General features: G+C 44.2%; 1 protein-coding gene across 1 annotated transcript in view; it reads left to right on the forward strand.

Annotated features, from left to right (window-relative positions):
• The window catches only part of csmd3b (CUB and Sushi multiple domains 3b), a 470,660-nt gene that overhangs the window by 433,282 nt on the left and 14,374 nt on the right, over positions 1–23,004 (forward strand). Inside the window, exons 56-67 of the mRNA XM_061742392.1 lie at positions 2,156–2,329; positions 2,953–3,138; positions 3,249–3,422; positions 7,088–7,270; positions 7,409–7,585; positions 12,056–12,235; positions 13,211–13,384; positions 14,358–14,531; positions 17,352–17,425; positions 19,462–19,573; positions 20,616–20,795; positions 21,354–21,413. Coding sequence (XP_061598376.1) covers positions 2,156–2,329; positions 2,953–3,138; positions 3,249–3,422; positions 7,088–7,270; positions 7,409–7,585; positions 12,056–12,235; positions 13,211–13,384; positions 14,358–14,531; positions 17,352–17,425; positions 19,462–19,573; positions 20,616–20,795; positions 21,354–21,413 — 1,848 coding nt within the window. The remainder of the gene's footprint in view (positions 1–2,155; positions 2,330–2,952; positions 3,139–3,248; positions 3,423–7,087; positions 7,271–7,408; positions 7,586–12,055; positions 12,236–13,210; positions 13,385–14,357; positions 14,532–17,351; positions 17,426–19,461; positions 19,574–20,615; positions 20,796–21,353; positions 21,414–23,004) is intronic.

Below are 23,004 nucleotides of genomic sequence, written 5' to 3' on the forward strand. Positions count from 1 at the left end.
TGTTCATGATGAGTTGGTGATTCACGACTGAAGGCTGTGAACAGAGGTACTATCAACTTAGTTTCACCGTTGGAGGATAACTGCAGCTATCATCCAGGAGGAAGGGAAAAGAACACAGTGAAACCAAGAAAGCATTTGCCTTGTTGTTGTTTATTTGTATTTCCTGATTGAAGAACAGAACCACAGCGGTGCAGAGATGGGGAAAAACTCAAGATAAAAGGGGAAATTACTGTCATCTACTGTTTAGTTTTTTACTACATCAGACGTCTGGTCCTTATTTTTTACAAATAACCTAATCTTTGAAAAGCAGCCAGAGGAGCTCAGGATGTGCAGATTGACACCCGCCATCCTGAAGGGGCCGCAGGGCTAAATTTGTCAGACGGGTCCGAGTGAGATGCCATCAGGCCTCGAGGACCCGACAGATGGCTCCGGCGTGCAGAGGCTACTGTGAAAATCTTCCAGAATTGGTCACTTGTCGTAAGTGCCTTGTATGTTTTTCAGGCACAGCTGAGATGGCGCTGATGAACACATTTAGGGTGCCCTGATTCCCCAAAGAGATGGCGCATTTTGCCAACTAATTTAGGACCTCGTGGAAAAGACAGACGTCAGAGTCTGCAGCAGAATAGATGAGGCTTTTGTTTCTGAGTATCCGGGGAAAACAAAGCAGAATGATCAATATGGAGTATTACCAGTGTGCGCTTGTGTAGGTGTGTGCACTTTAGTGGGCATGCTTTGTGTCTGTGCGGCCGGGGTGGGGTGTGCGCCGCTGGTGTATCCGGAAGTGTTGGAGCGCGGGGCTGTTTTTATTGAGGTTATTCATGCAGGAGTTATTGAGGGAAATCATTTTACAGCCAAATTATACTGTGATTATGGAGATGAGAGGCTCTTGTTCAGAGACACCAACACAGAATGATGATGCCACCATGGTGTGTGTGTGCGTGTGTGCATGAGCGTGTGTGTGTGTGTGTGTGTGTGTGTGTGTGTGTGTGTGTGTGTGTGTTTGTGTGCGTGTAGCTGCAGGGCATGCTGACAACTACAGATACATTTGTATCTTCGGAAAGCGAACAAACTTTGGATTCTCGCTGATGAAGTTACTCGGCTTCTGCCTCTCGTTGTCGCCCGTCTTCACCATCCCAGCGTCGCTCTCCCCACCTTAGCTGTTCCTTCTCTCCTCTCCCCCTGCTCTCCGTCCCTGCTCCTGTCATCCATTAACCCCACAGAAGTCTCTTTTACTGTTATTACACTCCTCTCCTCCCCTCTCTTCTCATCCCGCTGAAAGTTTAAGCTGGACAGATTGAGAGGCGGATGAAAGAGAAAGTCTGGCAGTGACTTTAACCCCCCCCCCCCCCCCACACACACACACACACACACACACACACGCACACACACACAGACCAAAGAAGCTCCAGTGAATGAAGTAAGAGAGATAAATAATGATGATGCACAACAGCAAACCGAGGACAGATCATGGCGACGCCTGCTGTTCCCAAAGTAACGACTATCGTCTTTGTCAGCTGTCATTGTTATGAATATTTATGAATTATTAAGGGTATTGTGGTTATTCCTGCCAAATCTCTGTTGTTTTTTTTTAAATGTTTTGGCTTTTATACAATGACAGAATCTTTGTGTAATTTAGGAAGAAAAAGAGCAGTAGTTGCATCTGAATCCCATCAGTGTTCAGTGGGAACGACGCTGCCGTGACTAACGGCGCCGTCCCGCTGGCTCAGGACAAATAAATACTACGTTTAATACTTGAAACAGATCCACACAGAAGAAGAACTTCTCAGCATTTGAGACTTACATTTCTTAAGTTCGCTGTAGATAAATATTTCAGGACTTCTGTTTTGTTGTGACGTTGATAGATTAGTTTTTTCTTGCAGCGTCTTACTATTAACCAGCGTTTTTCTTCATTTAGAAAAGGAAGGAAAAACACAAAGGGTTATAAGGGCTTGCATTAAAGCTATCACATGTATATTAAAGAGTAGTAAGTGTAGTAATATAAACTTTAGCCTGTAGATGATTCTTTAACAGAGAATACCCTTGGATGGGGCGTGGCCGGCCCCTCCTGTTTATGGGCTGTACGTCTCATTCATTTGTGCATATTGATGGATTTAAGCACATGAACAGAACTCACTGATTCCTTGTTTCCCTTTAGCGATCAGCTGTGGCCATCCAGGAAGTCCCATATATGGCCGCACGGTGGGAAACGGCTTCAACCTCAACAACGTGGTCAGCTTCGTTTGCAATCGCGGGTATGAAATGGAGGGGCCCGCACACGCTCAGTGCCAGGCAAACCGCCAGTGGAACCACCCGCCTCCAACGTGTAAAGGTGGGGAGAAAAGTTAAGTGTATTCACCCCTAACCTTATTTATCCCAAACTTTTAACATCGCACTAACACCTATCTTTTTTTTGTTGTCGTTTTAATACCCATAATGCTTTTGCCTGACCTCATTTAACCCCACGACTGGCAATTCACCTCAGTTCTACCTGTATGTGTTCACTCTCTTCTTCGCTGTCCCTATCAGGACTTGAGACATCAGTCACAGCAAGAGTTTTCTGTATTTGTTTGGAATCTGCATTCCACTCCATTTGCAGGAGGAGTCGCCGATGAACTGAGCGAAATTAAAAATGCAGCATTATGATAACAAGTCTCTGCTGGGGCGGTGCCAGATCTAAAACGGACCCGCTCTTGTTCGTCACATCATCATCACAACATCTGCTGCATTTACTCTTTAAACATCAGCCTCATCCATTTCTTCCCCTCTTCAACACATCCATCTTCTTATGCCCTCCATTATTCCTCCAGTATGCATGCCAAATGCAAAACGTTAGGAAAAGGAAGAGAGGGAAGAGAAATGACCCTCTCTGGTCCGTGCCAACTAACACATGCGTTCTTCCTGTGTCTCTGTATTGGCGTTTGTCTCTCTCTCCCTGTGTCTCTCTGTGTTTAGTGGTCAACTGCTCTGATCCAGGCATCCCGGCCAACTCCATTCGGCAGAGTAAAATAGAGCACGGCAACTTCACTTTTGGCACCGTGGTTTTTTACGATTGTAATCCCGGATATTACCTGTTTGGGTCACCGGTGCTGTCGTGTCAACCCACTGGACACTGGGACAAACCCCTGCCTGAATGTATAGGTTTGTAGAGAACCTTTGGTCTTGGTTGTGTGTCGTTTAGTTCTCGAATCGAAACCATCCGTCCGCCTGTCTTTCCTTCATTTATCTCCCCCCCCTCTCTCGATATCTAGTTGTGGACTGCGGTCATCCCGGCTCTCCTCCTAACGGTGTGCTGAGCGGAGATAAGTTTACGTTCGGTTCAACGGTTCGATACTCCTGCCTGGGCGGGAGGCAGCTGAAGGGGGAATCATCTCGGACATGTCAGCTCAATGGCATGTGGAGCGCCCCCATGCCCTTCTGCTCTGGTAAGGGTTTTGACCTCTCCATCGAATATACGGACCTTATTGCCGCCCTATCAGAGGCAACTGATAGATAGGAGTTGTAGATAAAAGCGAGGCGCGTAAAAGATGTAGACTCACTAGAGTGTAAAGCACCTCATCATTTTACATCCTGCAGGCATGCTTTCTTCAAACCTTTGCACTCCGTCAGAGGGATAATGGGGGGCGGGAAGGAATGAACTTACCTAGGAAATATTGTTGCACGGAAAGTGAAAGTATCTGTTTCTGTCTGTCACAAGGGCTCTGGAGCAGAACCTCGCCCTCCTCTTAGTCCCGGACTCATGACCACATGCATTTATCTGCTTGAAATCTAACATCAACAACTCTGCCCATGTGCTCGGTGTTATTTGACAAAACTTGAGGCTGATTTTTAACTGTTGCAACTGATTGACAAGACGACATAAAACCAAACACATTTAAACTTCTATTTCAACTCGTGTTTACGTTTACATTTCAGTGCAAATTCTGCAGTCTGAGCTTCGTTTTCTGCATACAGGACTGTCTTAGAAAATTATAATATTGTGATAAAGTCCTTTATTTTCTGTAATGCAAAAATGTCAGACATTCTGGATTCATTACAAATCAACTGAAATATTGCAAGCCTTTTATTATTTTAATATTGCTGATCATGGCTTACAGTTTAAGAAAACTCAAATATCCTATCTCAACAAATTAGAATATTCTGGGAATCTTAATCTTAAACTGTAAGCCATAATCAGCAATATTAAAATAATAAAAGGCTTGCAATATTTCAGTTGATTTGTAATAAATCCAGAATGTATGACATTTTTGTTTTTTTAATTGCGTTACAGAAAATAAAGAACTTTATCACAATATTCAAATTTTCTGAGACAGTCCTGTGTGCTCAGAAGATTTGATGCTGTTTAGATGAATTACTGGTATTGTCTGCAAACTGCACAGGCGTAAGCATATTTCCTCCCTTCTGAATGTCCGTAATACGTTTATCTGAGCAATTATCAGACGAGCACGTCTCTGCAGACAGCAGCAACCCTCCTCGCCCTCCATCAGGTAAACATCAACCCTGGGCTGGTCGGACCGTGATGGAGGCTCCGCAGACCAAGAGGTTTCCAGCTGGTTCTTATACAACAAGCTGGCTGAAATGCATCGCAAACGACTCGACTAAGAATACACAGTTATTTACAGCCGTTGCCCGGGGGAGGCACGGGGCAAGGCAGGGTAATAGTTTAGAAAATGATTAAGAAATGATTCATGGTGTGTACCTGACAGGTCTGCGCCACGGCCCCTGCAGAGATAAGGGTTGAGCCCAGGGCAGTTCTGTGATCCTGCTCCACCGTGAGCAACTGATCAGACAACATGTTAATGGCGCAATGTTGTTTATGATATCTCCGGGAAAGTTCATCTGCATTTCTAAGGGGCTGCAATCGTTTTTGTGTCTGCACATAAAATCAGTGTTGATAGGTTTCCAGTCCATTACAAGAGGCCATCAGGGTGTACACTTGGCTTTTGCCACTCGGCGGCTGGGATGGTTCTCCCACAGATGCCTGGATAGGATTGAAACAGGTACAGGTAGCGGGTTAGATGGAGACTGGACTGATGCTGAGAGCTCTGGACTTCATGGGACTTGCAAAAACCTTCCTCCACTGCAAAAACTCAAAATCTTATTAAGAATATTTGTCTTATTTCTAGTTAAAATGTCAGATTTTTTGTCAAAAAATGACATTAAAATTAAAACAAGAGTCATTACCAGAAAAATAACTTGTTATTTGACCATTTTTACCTGTTTCAAGTAATTTTCACTTGAAATAAGTAGAAAAATCTGCCAGTGGGACAAAATTTATCTTCTCATTACAAGCAAAAAAATCTTGTTCCACTGGCAGATTTTACTACTTATTTCAAGTGAAAATCTACTTGAAACAGGTGAAAATTGTTGTTTTGTTTTAAGTGTAATGAGATTTCTTTTACTAAAAATGAGACATTTTAACTAGAAATAAGACAAATATTCTTGTTAAGATTTTGAGTGTTTGCAGTGTCCCTGTTGTATGTATGTTTATCTCGCCTCTAGTACAGAGTTTTGTTTAATGTGCCTGAATTTGACAAGAACTGAACTAGTTCTGGACTTAAACCAGGTTAAACTTAAACCAGCATCTCCAGACCTTGAAACACAGTTCAGTATCTTGAGAAATGCCTGTTTTCTAGCTGAGATTTCTTCCTCATATTTCAAACAGCTTGTAAATGGATTTTCGATTTTATTCATTTACTTTCTCTCAATTTATACCGCGACAGCTTGGTTTGCCTCCAGGAATGAATGTAACATTATTCAGTTCTGTTGATCCACTTATCCATTATCATACCCCATGAGTTAATATTGTTCAGTTCAAATCTTTCATGTGACTCCATTAGCCGGGAGGTCATGTGACTGGACTAGAGACAGCTCTCAAGGGTTTTAAATGCTTCCCAAGGTCCGTCGTTCCCAGGTTGGGATTTTTTTTAATATTTTTTTAATTAGAATCAGAGGGAAGTGGAAAGCTTTTCCTTTGGTAGCAGAATATTCTGTTGATTGGAGCCAGACCATCCCGATCTGGCTGCGTGGAACTAGATGAAATATGTTAATTACGCTAATGAGTGAACTTTAAAGCTGCTAGGAGGTAGATTTCATAACCTTTAGACAGAGGCACGCTAGTTGTTTTACCATTTCAAGTTGTTATGCTAAATTAAACTAATGAGAAGCTGGGTGTAGCGTGACATTTTAAGAACAAAGGAAGTCACACAATTGCATTTGAAGAATCGCTTTACCTCTGCAAAGTAAGAGATTGCACTTTGAACAATTGAAAAAAGAAAAAAATCAGATTTAATTTTTTCTAAATCTACAGGACTGCACACTTTCATGTGACAAAACTGTACTTTGGTTGTTCTTTTTGAGCACTTTTTTCACATGACGACAGGTGAGGACGTCGATATATAAGCAATGTTCACACATTTCTTGACAAACAAACCCAAAAAACAATGATATAATGATATCTTGATATTTTGACTGAATAAATGAAAAGAACCATTTCTTATGGAAAGTACCCTGTTGAACACCTTAAACCTTTGTGAGCAGGACAGCAGAGACTGCTGTTTGAAATTTAAAAAAATGACTTTAAAATGCATTTACAGTACAAATCCAAAGCTAACAGAAATTAATCAGGTTGTGGCATTAATCATATGCACACGTAACCTAATGCAAATTTCATGCCATTAATGAAATGGGCAATATGAGCCAGAAAAATGTCAGAGCAGCAATATATTATTCCGGGCTGGGCATATGTGTGATAACGTGCATTTTTGAAGAGAGGAAGTGTGCGTATGTGTGACGAAATTTGCTGAGCAGGCAGCTGTACAAGGGCAGAGGAATATCGAGACACACACACACACACACACTCTCACACACAGACCTGCATGTACTCACTCACAGTCTTGGGGTAAACATATTCCTCTTGTCACATGATGCGTGTGGTCCGCTGATACTTCCTTCAGTGATAAAGTGAATTACAGTCATTTTTTAGATAATACTTCGTTCTATTTCTTCCTTCAAGTTACAGTCCTTTAAATGTGCTGTTTGGTGCCGAGCAGGAGAGCCGTCAGGAATCTGTCTCCCTGTCTCTCTGCAGGTGACGTCGCTGGTTCTTGCGGTGATCCCGGTATTCCCTCACAAGGTTCCAGGGAACAGACAGATTTCCGGATCCGTTCCAAAGTGTACTTCACCTGCTCGGAGGGCTATGAACTCATCGGATCCTCAGAGAGGATGTGCTTCCCCAACGGCACCTGGTCGGGCACACATCCCTTCTGTAAACGTAGGAGGATGCAGTTAACTGATCCCAGTGGAACCCGAGCTAGAACCCTGACCCTTTCTCAGTTATAATTTCACTCAGCTCTGTCTGAGCCACAGCAGTTACGGAGCTGAGACTCTTCTTCCCTCATCTTTTCTGCAGCTGTCCAGTGTGGGAATCCGGGCACTCCCAGTAACGGCAGGGTATTCCGTCTGGACGGGACGACGTTCTCCCACTCGGTGATCTACTCCTGCATGGACGGCTACCTGCTCACCGGGGCCACCACCCGGCTGTGCCAGGCCAACGGGACGTGGTCGGGGGCTCAGCCCAACTGCAGCAGTAAGTAGCCCCTTCACACTCGGCTAACACACTCATTCATAATCAGTGTTGTGCTAGTTACTGGAAAATAGTAACTGTTATTAGTTACTTCATTAAAAAGTAACTCAGTTAGTAACTCAGTTACTTAGACCAAAAAGTAATGCGTTACTATGAAAAGTAACTTTTTAGTTACTTTAAATAAAAATATTATTTTAAATGCTCCCATTAATGCCCCTCTAGCCTTCATTTCAGCAGGTACTGTATGGATTTGCATTGTGCATCGTGTTCTGCATTCTGATTGGCTAAAGACAGTCTCCCCGCTTCTTCACTTCCTGTGTCAATAACGTTGGTTGCTTAGCAACAAGCTGAGAACGGCCAATGAGCTTCAGCAGCAGCTGAAGAACTGGACCCTTTGATGAATGATTCATTACAGTCTCAGATATAATCAATGGTGGCATGTCGGTTTATAAGAATCTTTTTGCCCAGAAGAAAAAAGAGCGACAACAACGACCAATAACAATGTTCTTCTCTGGAAAAAACACACCTGCACCGCGGCTTTAGGAGAAAAAGACGCTACAGAGTCGGGATGTAGTGGCTCAGAAGAGCAGTGGAATACGTGTGAGGCGGTGCTGATCTCTGCAATTTGAAGCCTTCTATAATAATTGTAAAAAGAATTTCACTTATCGCGGGTTCTTTTTGGAACGTAACCCCTGCGAAAAACCAGGGATTACTTTAATGACAATATCTCCACGTTGCGAAACTCACCTTCTCTTGGCTCGCCATGACGTCACGTTTTTAAATGCACACACACTCCGGTCTCTGCGTGTGGGGAAAAAAAGCTTCAGAAATAACGGAGTAACGCACCGTTTGGTAACGGTAATTGCGTTACTGAATTTAAAAAGTAATGCGTTAGAGTATTAGTTACCGCAAAACTAACGGCATTACTGTAACGCATTACTAAATAACGCGTTAGTCCCAACACTGTTCATAATGCAGATGTAAAAACACCATCAGCTCCCGCACGCCTCACATAGAGCTCTGACCGGTGAAAAGAGAACATCTGAGGGAGTCGCGGACGTCTCGTACCAGGACCCTTGTGAAATGTGGATTGGGCTTTCAGTCCACAGACGCCACCACATCCCATTAGATTCACAGCAGAAACTCATTCAGAAGTAAAAAAAAGCCTTGTTTTAAGATAACTAGAAGATTATTTCTCTACGGTTCAGAGACGTGGAGAAGGACAAAAATGACGTTGCAGAAGATACAAACCTTCATCAACTGCTGTTTGAGGCGCATCTTCAGAATCAGGTGGCCAGACAAGATCAGAAACGAGGAACTGTGGCAGAGAGGAAGACAGGAGCCAGTAGAGAAACAAATACTGATGCGAAAGTGGGGATGGATCGGACACACCCTGAGGAAACCGGCAGCTACTATTACACGCCAGGCCCTGACTTGGAACCCCCAGGGGAAGAGAAGGAGAGGACGGCCCAAAAACAGCTGGAGACGGGACACTGAGGCAGAACTCAAGAGCCATGGAATCAGCTGGGGGGAGGCAGAAAGGACAGCCCAAAACGTTGCTAAATGGAGAAGAGTCGTCGGTGGCCTATGCTCCACTGGGAGCGATGGGCCTAAGTAAAAGTAAAAGAAGATTATTTCAGACCGTTTTGTTAGTTCTAAGAATTCTAGTCAAGTGAATTGTTTCTTACCCCATTGGCAAAAACATTAGGAGCATTAGTCTTATTTCTGGAGGGCCTGTGTTGACAGGGCTGGTGTCTGGGGGTTCAGAGGAGGGTTAACCACCTCAGATGATCTGTTGTGCTTTATCTTGAGCCTGAACCCCCGAGGTGTCTGAGGAGTACATAAGCCCGGCTTTGCAGTGACATTGTTAAACTCCTTATGTGGATTAGTAAAGTCTTCCTTCCCATCTGTTTGTGGCATTTTTTTAATGCTTAGTTTTAAGTGATTCTCCAGCATTTTCCAGCTCAGAGCGATAAAATGACGTTCACATCTTTTTGCTTCATCGTGTGACATAAATAACCTTGATCACAGTTTTCCTTTTTGAACTCTGTTGGAAACTTCCAAACAGCGAATCAGCACAAACTATAAGATTCTGTTTAAAGCCCGAGTTGAGGAAATGTTAATCAGTGCTGCATGTTCGCGGTGCACCATGGGATTTACCGTCTGACATGCGGCACTAGCTACTCACAGGAACCCACATCTCTGCAAAAAACCTGAAAGGTAAACCTCTTTCTGAGGGGGACAACACTTGAAAAGAAACACTTTAATATTTCCCTGAGTCTAGGTGCCGTTCTTCAGTGGACTTTGCAGAGTAATAAGCAAAGAAAACTCCAGTGGGAGGAGATAAAGGGTCAGAGAGATAGAAGTGCTGAAAAATTGAACCCTTTAAATAGCGGTTCCTGGAGAGACAGTTGGGGAATGCCTGACTGAGGAAACGGCTCGCTCTTAAGTAGATCTCGCTCGCTCTATTAACATGCGTGACAGTATCTCAGACAGGTTTAAAAGTGGTTAAACTGCCTATTAGATTATGAAGGACAGTGCCCTGAAAGTATTGTCAGGGAATCCTAATGCTGCTTTACAGTCCCGGAGCATCTTCAACCTTTTTCTTTTTTTTTTTCCCATTTCATTCATTTGAAGTAAAAGCCTGTAAAGCAGCACAAGATGCATTTTTACCATCCAGCTCGTCAGCCCACTCGCAGATTGAAGGGGCAAGTATCTCCTGGGTCTTATCGCGTCTTAAATTGGAACTGGAAGTCGGAAAATACATTTTCCAATTTTGATCTTTTTTTTTTTAAGCATAATTCTGAAATACGTCAACAAAGAGATCGTCGACGCAAGTGAGAAAAAATGTTTAGCCATGCTTTTTTTCTTAATGTGCCTGTTTTATGTTTGACTAAATGGTGCGTGCAAGCATCTGGACTGCTGACGTGTCCAGCGTTCACTCCTGATTCATACCTGAACAGAGCCGGGATACGCTCCCATGGAAAAAAAAAGATTTAGAGGGTTAAAAAAAGGCAGTGGTTGTTTTGTGTTTTGTATCACATATATCAACATTTATGTTTTATGCAAGAAAGAAGCGACAGATGCCAGTCTGACCAAGGAGAGGATAAAACAAGTCAGTCTTGGAAAGCTTCCTAAAAGTGTCTTAAACTCTGAACCATAGGGGACAACAGCTAAAACACAAAACACGTCTGCAATTTTTATATTCATTCAAAATAATGCATGCAGTTATCAAAGGGGGGGTAATTGATGTGAATTATTCAGTGAAAGGAGACATTCATACAAAGTCTAAGAATGATGGTAAATTCAAAAGTTATATTTTGACATAAAACAGAAAAAATCGTGTGATCTCAAAACAAGATCATCTGAGAAATTCATAAGTGAAGAATTAGAGATAAAACCATGAAATGGGACGTAATCAAGTATGGTGATCATTGGATTTTATTCATCATTCATCATTGGGAGTCCAAAAATGTTTGACACAAAATTCAGTTTCCTCCAACACCGTTTTCTGTATCGGGGTTTACTTTGTCCCAGAAGCCCCAGAGTCGGATTATTTAAATCTAGAAAAATAAAGTACATCTCTGTACCAGAGGAGACCCACTGCAGTTTACTCGAGTCACGATGCAGCAGGTTTTTTTCACTGTAATGTCTAAAGGAGTTGTTCAAAACCCAGTCCCAGCGGGGGAAGAGGGGACCATAATATCTGCTCTCTCTCAGTCTCCGTTGCCAGGACAACAACTCTTGTTGCAAGGCTGTTTTGTGGATTTGGTACAACTTCCTTTGGGGAAAGCATAAATCTATTTGGGCTTAAAATACTGTCGGAGCTGAGGCTTGGCTCCAGCATGTGGCTCTAAGGAAAGAAAACACATTTTTGGACTTTATTTCTTCTTGCGGAGGTTTCAGCAGCTAATGGAAGGGCAAATCCCCCCGAAATTTCGGTGTCATTACTTTCTCAGCAGGTGAAGGTACGCTAAGGTTCTTGAAAACACTCATCTTGACGACAAGCACCTGAAGACTGGATGTATCCGGTAGAGGCGGGAATTTGCCCACTTCTCTCCGACATAAAGTCAGCTGAGCTTTTTCTCCTCATCTGTTACACTGAAGAAAAAAGAAAAGAAAAGGGAATTCATCTAGTTTATCCAGCAAAAAACTCCTTTTCAGCCTGTTCTCAAGTTGTAATCGGGGCAGAGGAAAGACCTCGGATCAAATCATCTGAATTCTCTCCGGGAGCCGAATCGATTGTTTTTCAACATCAATCTATCTGTCATTTTTTTACTTCGGCTACCTTAGCTGTCCCTCTACCTTTGTCCTCCTCTACTTTCATGTCATTGGAGTTACTTGTTGGGGGATGCAGAAAAAGAGCTAATACATAAATTAAAAATCTAATTATCTCGTACCATAGCGTGACCTTTGAGGCGGATGTCTTCATGCCATTGAGTCCACTTAAACCCCACTTGTTCCTCTCCACAGTGATAAACTGCGGGGATCCCGGCATGCCGGCTAATGGTCTTCGCTATGGGGAAGACTTCACCATCGCTCAGAATGTTTCCTTTCAGTGCCAACCAGGGTACAGGATGGAAGAAGATGGATCGCCAGTGAGGACGTGCACCCAAAATGGGACATGGAGTGGAAACATGCCTATATGCACAGGTGACTATCAAAACCTTTTATTTAGCAGCGATAACTGCTGTTGAGAACAAACGTGGCCTTGTAAAGCAGTGCTCCCCAGTCCAGGTCCACGAGGAGCCTCTGTCCTGTACTCCCTCCTCTAACTCACCTGAAACCTATGAACGGGTCACGATGGACTCGTGCAGACCTTGAGGACCAGCTGATGGTGATCCGTTACACTGAAGCCGGTGCGCTGGAGCAGGGACACCTACAGTAAAGCATGTAGGACAGTGGCCCGTATGGACCTGGAATGGGACGTAGAATGATGACGCTGTCACACTGCAAAAACTCAAAATCTTACCAGGAATATTTGTCCTATTTCTCGTTAAAATGTGAAGATTTTTGTTTTTTCCAGTGACGAGTCTTGTTTTAAGTGTAATGAGATTTTTTTTTACTAAAAATGAGACATTGTGGGGCCGCTCGGTGGCGCAGTGGGTTAAGCAGCGGCTCATATACTGAGGCTACAGTCCTCCTGCAGCGGTCGCAGGTTCGAATCCCGGCCTGCGCACCTTTGCTCCATGTCATCCCCATTCTCTCTCTCTACCCCTTTCCAGTCTGCATCTTCAATAAAGGGGCACTAGAGCCCAAAAAAACCTTAAAAAAAAAAAAATGAGACATTTTAACTAGAAATAAGACAAATATTCTTGTTGAGTTTTTGCAGTGTGACGCTGTCATCTGGACTTTTCAATGCCACTTGTGCATCAGAGTGATTTCCTCCATTTTATCATCCAAATAACATTGTATGTAAACTCCTCAAACATTGCTGAGCATAACCTCACGTTATGAAAGCTTAAATATCCCTTAAAGGCCTGTTTGGATTAAGTACTGGTTTTACAAGACTCGTCTGTACGTGTCCAAAACAGTGATTCGAGGTGAGGAAACATCAGCCTGCAGCTGCTGATAACAGAAGGCATGTTTTACTTTCACTAACTCCCACTAACCCTCCTCCCCCCGCAGCGGTGACCTGCGCGACCCCCCCCACCGTCAGCAACGGGGTGGTGCAGGGCAGCGACTTTGAATGGGGGAGCGGTCTGAGCTACAGCTGCTCGCCCGGGTACGAGCTCTCGTTCCCCGCCGTCCTGACCTGCGTGGCCAACGGCACCTGGAGCGGCATGCTCCCCCAGTGCCTACGTGAGCATACGCACACACAAGCACATGAAGCATATATTCAACTTACCCTGCATTCACACTGAAAGCATCAAAAATCTCCCGATGCCAGCATCGCGCTGCTTGGTGCGTTCACACTGAAAGCTGCATGTACTGTCGACGCCTGCAGTGGGCGGGGCTTGAAGCTGCGCTGCAGAACTGGAGGGAACAGTGGGAACAGCCTACACATATAGCGTGCACATCTTCAGTTCCTTATTTCACCATAGATCACACTTTGGGAAGCCTTCTTTATATTTTAGCGTTATTTCCGCATAGATAAGAGTGAGTTTGATGCTTCTTAACAAGTTTGGTCCGCGGATCAACAGCAACCATCAGAGCTGTTGGTCCCGGTGAAGCTGCAGTCTGTCTGCGGTGAACACTGACACACTGGATTTGGTCATGATGTTTAAACTGTGTTTTGTGATTAATAAGGACGGTTTTTAATTATTTTGCGTTGGATCGATGTAGCAAATAAAATCGTTGGGACCATCCAGCTCCTCAACCATCAGATACGTGTTCCACATGATCAGTTCAGGTAAAAACGGAAGTCAAATCAGCAAAAATGTCAGTTTGCTGGATGAAATATATTAATTCCTGATAAAATAAGTGTGTTAGTGCACAGCTCTGCTCCTGTATGCATGTGAATCCGTGTACGTTTGTGTGTACATGAAAGTACAATCTGCATTGAGGCTCCTCGCTTCGGGAATCCCGGTCTGTGATTGGACGCTGCCTCGGCGTCGCCGCTGCTCATGAGCATAAAGTTGAGATTTTTCAACTTCAAATTGCCACGCTGCTCCCGCTGCCTCTCGACACGCGTTTTCATAGAAAAGGAATGGCAGTGACGCTTTCAGTGTGAATGCAGGGTTACTCTGCTCAAGAAGGCAGAATCTACACCGGCCCTTGGGTGCAGCATCCCCCCAAAAAACTGAGCGTTTGTATTTGTCTCCATGTTTTGCAGCCAAGTTCTGCGGCGACCCGGGCACACCGGTCGGCGGCTTCAGAGAGGGACGGAGCTTCATCTACCAGTCGGAAGTGACTTTCGCTTGTTCTCCACCGCTCATACTCGTTGGCACGGCAACCAGACTGTGCCAAAGTGATGGTTCCTGGAGTGGAACACAACCACGCTGTATCGGTAATTTCAGCAAGTTCATGCTCTCGTAACAATCAGGATATGACGCGTCCCTTTGACTCTTCCAATGAACCAATCAGCGTTAAGATGCGAAAATTAGCATGAATTAGCGCTCTTGAGCTGAGGGGCTAAATCCAAAATGTTCACATGAGATGAAAATGACTTTTGTAGGGAATCTGCACCTTCAAAGCGTTTCAGATGGGGCGTACTGTATGTTGCTTCTAACAGCGTCTTGATATTGCAGATACAAATATTTTATTACACCAACTGAAGCCCTAACCTTCAAAGTGCGTTTTTCTGAGCATGTCAGAGCTGGTGTGTCTGAACGAGCTTGCAGCTTGTTAAGAACACAGTATTAGGGCTTTTGTCCTCTACTAGAAATTGATTTGAGATTGAACTAATTGCTTTTTAACATTTCCAGACTCAATCATCATCAGTCATTTATCCCCACATGAGCGGGAGCTGAGCCACGCTCCCCCCAGGAGGGGGGCTCCTCTCACTTCAAAGTCTGCGCTGGCATTAAAAGTCAGTGTAGGTTGATCCAGTCTCGCTTCCAAAACTTCTGAGCGAGATTTCTGGAGGTGTCATTCTGGTCAAAAGATGTCTTGTGTTACATAACTTATCAAAGCGTTGATTACTGGCGCGATGCTGCAGCGCAGTCACGTACTGTGGCATCCCTGCAGAACGGTGTCACTGCAGCTCTGAGCGTTTATGACGACTGTTGTCACAGGTGACGCTCAGAATCTGCAGCCTGTACGCCGCGGTTAGTCTCTGTAAGCTTAAAAAAAGAACTGAGTTGATGCTACTAGTTGATCACCCAGGGCCCATCAGGGAGCAGCTGTCTTTCTTCAGAGGTTTAGGTTTAAAAGACTCTGAAATAATAATAGTCACTTTAATCTCACGTGAGACACTCTTGTTACTTGCTGTTCTATTATTTGAAAAGCTTTTGAAGAAAGATGGCCGTCTGTATCTATATTTTTAGCTGTGCCTCTTTCTAGTGAACCATTTCACACAGTTCTTTTGGGAATAAGTATCTTTAATATTACAGTAGCGTACATTTTCATAAATAATTGTAAAAAATGACAATGAGGTGAGGAGTTCTGCATGCTCGTGCACGGGTCGACTGGCATTTGATGACGTAGCAAAAGTAGCATGAAAGGAAACTGCAAAATATAATTATGTTTAATTTTAAAGTCTAGCTGAACACTTGAAGGAACATTCTGGAGTTTTAAAGTCCATTTGATGGAGAGGAGTGTGAAATGATGTTAATCAAAGCATTTTTAAACTTAAATAGGATATGTGTTTGCAGAAAAATGGAAATAATGTTTGCACAGGAGGCAAAAATGAGGAAAATGTTGCATCAAAAGGACTGTTTTAAAAACACCGCCATCCATCAACGGAAGTCCAAACTGATGACAGATGCAAAAGGAGTCAGTGCCCTCTTGTTCAAACAGTCGACTAATCGTCATAAATACGCAACAATCAGTCCTGTGAAAGCAGCGGTCATGAACCCTCCTCCTTTATTTCATGGCAGTGTTTTACTGCCGTTTTGTACATTGCTATACGTAATGAAATATTCTGGAAGCTGCTGTGGTGATTTTCCTTTTGAAGGAATATATCAGTCAGTAAAACTATGACTGTACAGTATAATGCAGTATATGCTATTATATACATTTCAGAAGTGGAAACAGCACTTTCAGGTCCCTTAGTAACACATCATGACTTTAGGTTAGTGTTCTTAGTTAAAAGCTTCCAGGAGCAGGCAACCACATCTCTCTTCAGACAAGCTGCTCTCCGTGAAATAAGAGTAAATTGGGGAGGGCTATTTAGCACACACCACACACGCTCCTGCCGGGTCAGTGCAACGCCAGGTGTGATGTTGAGAGCATCACTTTCAGAGTAGGCGCTCCAATATGCTGATGAACGGCCGTTGTAAAGGGAAACCTGACTTTTCCTCCCCTACAGCCGGTACTCGTACAGCAGCCCCCCCCAGTTGAATGGTCTGCGTGAAACAGACTCTCTAAAAATAGAAGGCTGCTTGTGAAGTGTTGCGTCATTGATGCAAAAACCTATAACAGCTGCAAAAGCAGCAGCTCTGGTGCAAATTAGCAGCCGGTAAAGGGTCATCTTTTAGTCCTGTTTCATAACTTTGCACAAGGAAGTGCGTCGCAGGGAGCGAGCCTCGGCCCTCGCTTCAGCTTTTCTTCCTCGGTAATAGAAAATGAGCTCGGGGTGCAGTGCTGCGCGCATGTGTGGCGGTGTGATTTATTAGTGTGTGATTGCAGCTGTATGTTGGTGTGTGATGCGTATTACGATGCGACTGAAACGGAATGAGTTTTGAGCTAAAGCAGCCAGCTCTTTAAATAAGACAGACGAGCAGAGGGGGAGGGAGGGAGGGCCGGCGGAGAGATGGTGACATGGAAAGATGGGAAAGAGATGGGGGAAAAAGAAGCGTTACAAAAAGCGGGAGAGAGGGAGACAACAGGAGGAGAGAGGGGGCAGAAAGAAAGTTGAAGCAGGAGAGAGAAACAGAAGTGGGGAGTGAATCTGTCATTTCGGAAGCTGTATTGAATTGAGCTCTGCGTAAGGATGTGCTCTACATGCTGATGACCTGCCACACACAACTCTCACAGCAGCCCCGCTTCGTTTTCTGATAAAGTACTACTGCCCCCTGCTGTCCTGAGGGTGCACATAACCCTCTGTTACCATGACAACAGAGCAGGGGAACGGAGACTTGAGAGGGGACGTATGATGCTGCTACTAATGTGTCTCTCTCCTAGGTTTTATGTTTAATTACTTCCTCTCTGGTGCTGTGCATTTCAGAACCGACCAAAACCAGCTGTGAGAACCCGGGAACGCCACGGTACGGCTCCTTAAACCGGACCTACGGCTTCAAGGTAAAGCATCCGTCCCGACAGACCAACGGTATCTGCCTCCTTGGCCAGGAAACTGACTTAATAAGTAATAGAGAGATGCTGTGGTAGCGTCTTTGTTCTGTCTTGACTGGGAGGAGAGCCAGAGAGGGAGAGAGGGGGAAACGCAGACCAAAGAAGGAGCCAAACTTAACTCTCAAAGTTCTTATCAGTCAGGCAACGGCGTCAGGATGCATCTTACTGAATACAGTGTCTACTGAATACACTGCTACATGTCATGGTTTATGTATCTTCCAGAGTAAATGTCATAATTTTAGTATCTGTTACCTCTTTGTTGATTGGAGCAAAACATTAAATACATTTCTCGACTGGCCCTTCCCCTTGTGTTCTCACCTGTACGCAGTAAGCACAAGGGTTTACATGTGATGGAGCTGTGTTAAACTGTAACTGGAGGGCTTTTATTGTGCTGGCTGAGGTAATGTGAAAAAATTCCATATCGCAGATCCTTTAGCTCGCTCCATTTTGAAAAGTGTAGAATTCTGCACGGCGTGCTGACGTTACGTGACTAGCGCGTGACGACACTCACAGAGCACACAGAATTAGATTTGAATAGATCTGCTCCTATGGATCGGCCCATTGTTACCGATACCCGATCTAGAGTTTTTTTTCAATATCGTCGCGATACAGATACCAAATATTGGATCGGTGCATCCCTAATAGTGATGTTTATTTTTCCATATGAAATTAAAATGTATTCTATTAATTTATTTTATAATCATTGGTGGGATTGCAAGAGAGTATGCTGGATAGATTAACATGGATACTGATTCAATTTTTTTTTTTTTTTTTTTTACATTTATTGTATTTTGAATATCTTCTTTTTGGGGGGAACTGGAGGGAGGGCGGTGGCCATGAGTGCGAGGGCCCGATCAACGCTGCTTGCAGCTTTTATTGTTATTACTAGTTGGAAATAATGACTGAATCTTGATGAGGGGATAGTGAATGGTCCAGATCTCTTAAAGCCACTTTTAAATGGATCTAATATACAACAAAAATTATTGGTCGTGAACTCTTAAAGTGCTTTATTTTGCTTGACCCTTTCAACACTTGCTCATTATGCACGTGTGTTACTCAGTGCAGCCTCTGCATTTTAATGTGATGCTCTCCCTTTATTCCCTTGATGAGGATTAAAATAATAATACTTTTAAGAAAATAATTTCTTGTGAACCGTAACCATGAAAACAACGAGTGAGACCCCAACTACAAATAAGGAAAATGCGTAAACCTGCAAAATCCCATCGTCTCACGTTTCATTCCCATTTTACTTCAAAGATTTCCTGGTGCGAGGACTCATTGTGCTGCTACGTGTCATGGTTTATGCATCTTTCAGAGTAAATGTCATAATTACAGTATCTGTTACCTCTTTGTTGATTGGAACAAAACATTAGTCTGCGCTCGTTTCAGACAAAAAAAAGATCCTCCTCCAGGATGGATGCTTGCGAGCTGCCTTGAGAGTGACGTCTCAGCGGGATTCGATGGCGACGGGTCAAGATTAAAAATGTGTGACTCACCAAGAGTCTCGGTTACCACAAGAGCAAAAGGGTTTTAGATCAGAAGACGAAGAAATAATGCGGGCAAATGACTCTGAACGTACGACTACAGCCGTAAAGGTCTTTTCTCAGCGATAGGAACAAAAGAGTCTCAAATCCAAGGATGTTGTGGGTGAAGTACTTCCATGACGGGGGCAAAAACTAGAGGATCGTTGTGCATCGTTTGCAGTCGTTGCAAACTACTCATGTCCACATATTTCTGACTAATATGTTTGACCGGTTCAAGGCCCTCCATTCGTGCTGGAAAGCAATTAGAAGTAAGCGTTTTGCTTGTGGAGTATTTGCCTGCACAACACTAATCCATCTTTTACAATTACCGCCCCCCCCAACCCCCCACCCCCCAGAGACTGAATGAATTCCTTTGAGAGTGTTTGTAGTCCTCCCACACCGGGGGCAAACAGAACGGCCCTCAGCTCTCTGTGTGTGCTCTGCTGTCGTCTCCGTGCCCAGGTGGCGAGCGTCGTCTCATTCCACTGCCAGCCAGGTCACCTGATCCAGGGGTCGTCTTCTCGAACCTGCCAGCCCGATCTGACGTGGAGCGGCACGCAGCCCGAGTGTATACGTGAGAGATATTCCTCTTTCTTCTCTTTCAACTCTTTCTAAGGGCCAGTCCCAATCTCCCACTACCCCTACTTTTTAGCCCTACCCCTAAATTTTGCGCGTTCCCGTGAGGGTAGTGGTGTCCCAATTCCTCTTTGCATCTAGGGCTAGTGGACATATCGAGGGCTAGTGTGTATGAATCTAGCCCTTCACAGCAAGGAATTTCAGATGCTGACTAGCTGACCGAGGGCCAGAAAAATTTCCCAGAATGCTTTACGTCATCATTTGCAGACTGAATCAAACAAAAAAACATGGCGGACATTTTCTCATTTTTAGTGAATAAAATCAATATTTTGAGTTAGTTTCTGCATAAAAATGCATTTTGATTACATTTCTAGCGAGAAATATATATTTTACTTTCATAATATTCACTCAGTGAATGTACATAATCACTCGCTGGCCCGTTGTTGCGTTGTATCTTCAGATCTCGCCAGAATAAAGGCTGATTTATGGTTCCGTGTTACACCAACGCAGAGCCTACGGCGTAGGTTACGCGGCGCCGCGCACCGTACGGCGCGCGGCGCCGCGTAACCTATGCCCGTAGGCTCTGCGTCGATTTAACGCGGAACCATAAATCGCCGGCGACTCTTCTCATCTCCAAAAACATCGGAGCAAATTTCTTAACAGGCGTTATTTGCATAAACGGAGCCCAGGTTGGGGATCTTAACGGTTACTTTTACGCCTGAAAAAATATTAAAACTTAATAAAGTGGTATATTAACAGCGCTACAGCGGAAATTAAAACAGCTTTTATCTCTGGGCTTCCTGATATGGTGTGACGTATGTGCAAACGTAACTACGCAGTCGCTTACGTACCCGAACGTAAACCACGCAGTGACGTAGCAAGTGGTGTCCCAATCCCTAGGGAAGATTACAAGGGCCCTACGCCTGTGGCTTCATTTTTAGGGCTAGTGGTAGAAAGTAGGGGGTGTATTGGGATTGGCCCTAACTATCTGTCAGACTCTTACTCAAGTGAAATACCCCCCCCCCCCCCCCAACTCCCAGCCCATGCCTGCAAGCAGCCGGAGAGCCCGCTCCACGTGGACGTGGTGGGGATGGACCTGTCCGGGTTCGGCTTCACCTTGGTGTACAGCTGTCAGCACGGCTACTTCCTGGCAGGCGGCTCTGAGCACCGGGTCTGTAAGAACGATGGGACCTGGACTGGAAAGATGCCCGTGTGTCGAGGTGCGTCACTCACTCTCCTCTGCTTTCAATGCATTTCTCCACCGGCCCGTCCCCTCGTGGTGTCACCGGTCCACTCGGCGCTTAAATGTGTCTTGTTGGGAGTCGGGGGAAGATTTACTGACACCAGGGACGCCCTGTGGACTGGTTGTTTGGCGGTACGCAGTAAGCACTAGGGTTTACATGTGATGGAGCTGTGTTAAACTAATTGGAGGGCTTTTATTGTTATTACTAGTTGGAAATAATGACCGAATCTTGATGACGGGATAGTGAATGGTCAGAGCCCCAAATCTCTTAAAGCCACTTTTAAATGGATCTAATAGGCAACAAAAATTATTGGTCGTGAACTCTTAAAGTGCCTCATTTTGCTTGACCCTTTCAACACTTGCTCATTATGCACGTGTGTTACTCAGCGCAGCCTCTGCATTTTAATGTGATGCTCTCCCTCGATTCACTTTGGGTATCAGCTTAAAATCTGTTAACACGCTGCAAACCAAAACAAGTCAAAGTCCTTCTGTGTGCGAGTCTTAACAGATCTTTCTTATGTCCGTGTGCGTGCAGCGGGAGAGAAGAAGAAGCCTGTGAAACCGGTGCCAGGAACCCCCAGCCCAAAGCTGAACGGTCAGTTCTGTTGCAGACGCTTCTATGCCAGGCCAGTCCTGTCCTTTTTATTCATGACCTTCCTTATCTATCTGATTCAGTCCCGTTTAGTCTATGGTTCGATAAATTCTGCTCTGCTCCTTTTCACCCTGCTCGGTTCTGCTCCACACTGCAGTTCCTCTTGTTTTCTTGTCAGTTTTCAAGGTACTTTGCAGGTCCCCCTCAGGTCTCTACTGGACACAAAGCTGAATTATTTTACTGTGATGACTTCTGTGGCAAAGTTTATGTAGAAGAAATAAAGTTACAGTTGATCATTTACATGTACACTGTATTAAAGTTAAGTGCTGGGAGGAAGTTTGGATCCTAGTATTTATGAAGATTACCCGGCAACAAATGCTCTCAGCTCTCCCAGCGAGGCTGGAGAGAAACTCCAGGGAGGCTGAGGCCAAGAAAATAAATGGTCTGATGCGATCCAAAATGCACTCCCAGCTGCAGGGGAGCAACAGCCCAAGGACAGATCCATCCAGAACCGAGGCCGAGCAATACTGAGGCAACATATGAGAGGGAAAGCATTGCGTGATGTGATAGACCTGAGAGAAGTTCACAGACGGCTCTCGGAGGGGAATCCGTCATGACCGCCGAGGCAATCATCCAACAATGAGTCTGGGGAATAAAGAGCCAGGGCCGCACTCGAACGCCACGTTATCAGTCGAGGTGAAGAAATGAACAGCTCTTCATAACCAAGAGGGAAACAACCGGACCAGCTTCAAGACTGATTGTGAAGGATCAACACTGATTTCTAGTTTCCTTAAGGGCCTTCTTAGCTTTTAACCATCAAGCATCCGCAGCAGGATGTTGCTGTTGTGAGAGTTTGATTAAGTTTGTTGTTCCAGAGGTTTTGAAGGCTTAATCCTCTGCGAGTTCATTTTATTTTACTGATCCTACAAATGGGGTTCAGTACTATTTTGTACAGCATGCTTCCCAGTGATGATATTGGGAAGGGAGGCGTCTTCTTCAACACTTCAATACCTACTACCATAGGTCTCAGTATTGGCTGATAGTCAGAGCCGACTGGATAAAACCTGTGGATTCCAATCAAAAGCTGCTCTATTGGTGAATGTTTACGTTTAACTGGAGGTGTACCCCACACAGAACAGTCGAGTTCTCTAAACTGATACAGCCCAAGCGATGCCCTGATCATCAACCAACTGTCAGGAGGGGTGTAACGATACATTAATCTCACGATACGCTACGATACACGATATTGAGGTCACGATACGATACAATATTATAGCAGTATTTTTTTAACAACCTTGAATGAGGAACATATGACTGGAAAAAATTGTCTTTTATTTGAAAGACACAAAATACAAAACAATGCTGTGCGTTTGCCCTATTGTTACAGTTTGTAATGCTTTATAACTGTTTAAGTTTTAAAGAAAAAGCCAGGACAACCATTTTCCACAAACTGAACTAAAAGTAAATGTCAGGTTTGCATTATGCATCTTCAGTTTCATACAAGTAAAAATATTTTGCCACAAACTGAATAGTTTCTCTCATGTATGATTTTACTGAAATGTAACAACTAAAATTAAGTAATAATAATAATAAT

Source organism: Cololabis saira, chromosome 15 (genome assembly GCF_033807715.1).
Source record: "Cololabis saira isolate AMF1-May2022 chromosome 15, fColSai1.1, whole genome shotgun sequence".
NCBI classification, from domain to species: Eukaryota; Metazoa; Chordata; class Actinopteri; order Beloniformes; family Belonidae; genus Cololabis; species Cololabis saira.